Below are 2,234 nucleotides of genomic sequence, written 5' to 3' on the forward strand. Positions count from 1 at the left end.
TCAGGGGCTCTGACAGGCAGACGTTTGGCTCCCCCGACTGGATGGAAGAGAAATTTGTAAAACTCACCTGTGTTATCTACAGTACAGGTGAGAACGCCACCACACGGTCAGATTTGAGATTTTAAAAGCTTCCAATGAGCCCACAGAACTCCTTCTCAGTTGCCTGTATGTGTCAGCACACGCACACCTGGAGCCTGCAGGTTGGCCCCGCCCACACCTGCCCGCTGTGGGTCCACACAGAGAACAGTTAGATTTTTGTTGCTGTCCTGGAAACAGACGTTTTCCAGTCAGCAGGTAACACAGATTTAATACTACGTCTATTCTGTGAGCTTTACTGGACGCTTGTTTTAAACAGACGATGATAACGTGCTGAGAGTTCATCTGACTGAGACAGTAACACACACACAGCAGAAACATCACAGAGCTTTTATTCGGATGTGAAACAGAGCGCGCGGCTCTCAGGACATCACGCCTTTAGTCTGGATCTCTGAATGACATCGTGAGCTTTAAGAGCACCAGATTTGTGCTCCATTCCTTGTAACAACCAGACGACCATCGTTGGTCAGGGTCAGGCGCATCGTCCTGATGTCGGCGTTAATGGCGGTTCCAGAGCTCCAAACTGGTTTATCGTCCTGGGTGTACAGGACCAGGTTGGAATCCGACTGCAGGAGGAGCCGCGCAGGGTTTTTGCCGTTTGTGGCTGTGGCCCAGATAGGAGACCACTTGTAGACGACAAAGTTGCCATCTTCCTGCAAAGTGGAAGCAAAGAGAGCGGATCAGTTTGAACGTTTATACTGTGAGCTACAAATCATATGGACGACGATACGATTCGTTAAAACAAGGTAGAATAGCTGTGCAGCTTTCAGCAAATCAGGTGTTAAGTGAATATTCAGATGTAATTGTCAGCGTCTGAGACTTCCCACTTCTCTTTATTTCTGTATTCCTAACTTCCTGATCTCTTTGTTTTGGTGAAATCTCATCATTGGGGCTCTTTTATTCATAGATTCGTTTTATTGCCATTTTCTCAGGAAGGGTTTTCATAAACTTCACTAAAAAATCATTATCAAAAGAAAAGTTTTCTAGCCAGGAAAAAGTGGCCAGTAAAACTGATCTCTTTCTATATCTGCACGTTAAAGACCAGCTGTCAACTTTTAATGTTACCAGCTGTGTTTTTGGGCCATGTAATCATAAACTGATGAGGACAAGGTCACATTTTCCCACCTGTAGGATGGCTTTGAAGTCTCCATTTACACTGACGAGGGACTCGCCTTTACGCAGCTCCTGGTTAGTGCTGATGGAGTTCTTACTCATGATTCTAAAGGACAGAAGTTACAGTTATTTTCATTTAAGAGACATTTTACAGATTTCAGTTCAAATCAGAAACTGTGAATTTTAATGCGTGTAAATGAGCCTGCACCATATTTCAGTTTATTTTACCAAAAGATCTAATGCCTGCAGCTACAAACCCCAGGCAAGATTAATTCTTACAGCTGCTGCATTTATGTACAAAGCTGTAACTCACCGGCTATGAACGCAGAAACGTCAGTGGGAGAATCAGATGCTGAACGTGCTGCAGCGACAGAGCAGAGCCTCATTTATACTGTTTGATAGCAGCAAAGGGTGATGGGAGGGGAGATGGGGACATCAAGAAAGTCAGGTTTTTTAATTCCTTCTTCCTTGGAAATTCTTTTAAAAGAAAGTAAAATATGAGGATATGTTACCTAGAATTACCTCTGACAACAGATTTCTTCATGCTGAAACCCACACGTCCACACACTTTTATACAGGACACTGAAAATCTTTCACACACTCTAAATTTACAGTACTGGGCAAAAGTTTTAGGCAGGTGAGAAAGAAAAGCTGTAAACATGCTTTCAATAATGGAAGTGTTCATCGTGTATTTTCATCAGTCAACAAAATACAGTAAATGAACAAAAGAGAAATCTAAATCAAACCAGTACCTGGTGTGACCACCCTTTGCCTTCTTCTAAGTACATTTGCACACAGTTTTTGAAGAAACTCGGCTGGTGAGTTGATCCAAACATCTCAGAGAACTAAGCACAGATCTTCTGTGGATGTAGGCTTCCTCACTTCCTTCATGTAATCCCAGACACACACAATGATGTTGAGATCAGGGCTCTGTGGGGGCCAGAGCATCACTTCCAGTACTTCTTGTTCTTCTTTACACTGAAGATAGTTCTTAATGACTTTGGCTGTGTGTTTGGGGTCGTTGT

At 43.2% G+C, this 2,234-nt stretch overlaps 1 protein-coding gene across 1 annotated transcript; it reads right to left on the reverse strand.

Annotated features, from left to right (window-relative positions):
• Positions 1-412: 412 nt before the first annotated feature.
• Positions 413-1,647, reverse strand: LOC145419648 (B-type lectin plumieribetin-like). The gene is made up of 3 exons (XM_080287877.1): positions 1,523-1,647; positions 1,222-1,315; positions 413-749 (listed from the first exon to the last, which is right to left on the reverse strand). The coding sequence occupies exons 2-3, from the start codon at positions 1,309-1,311 to the stop codon at positions 507-509; spliced, it is 333 nt and encodes a 110-aa protein (XP_080144003.1). The 5' UTR covers positions 1,312-1,315; positions 1,523-1,647; the 3' UTR covers positions 413-506.
• Between the last annotated feature and the right edge of the window lie 587 nt (positions 1,648-2,234).

The sequence above is a fragment of the Astatotilapia calliptera genome, chromosome 13 (assembly GCF_964374335.1).
Source record: "Astatotilapia calliptera chromosome 13, fAstCal68.1, whole genome shotgun sequence".
Lineage (NCBI taxonomy): Eukaryota > Metazoa > Chordata > Actinopteri > Cichliformes > Cichlidae > Astatotilapia > Astatotilapia calliptera.

Excerpts from the sequence above, each read along its gene's own strand:
- LOC145419648 (XM_080287877.1), bottom strand. The coding sequence starts at position 1,311 with ATGAGTAAGAACTCCATCAGCACTAACCAGGAGCTGCGTAAAGGCGAG. Across the intron at positions 750-1,221 it reads ACTTCAAAGCCATCCTACAG|GAAGATGGCAACTTTGTCGT; the intron begins GTGGGAAAATGT and ends TCCACTTTGCAG.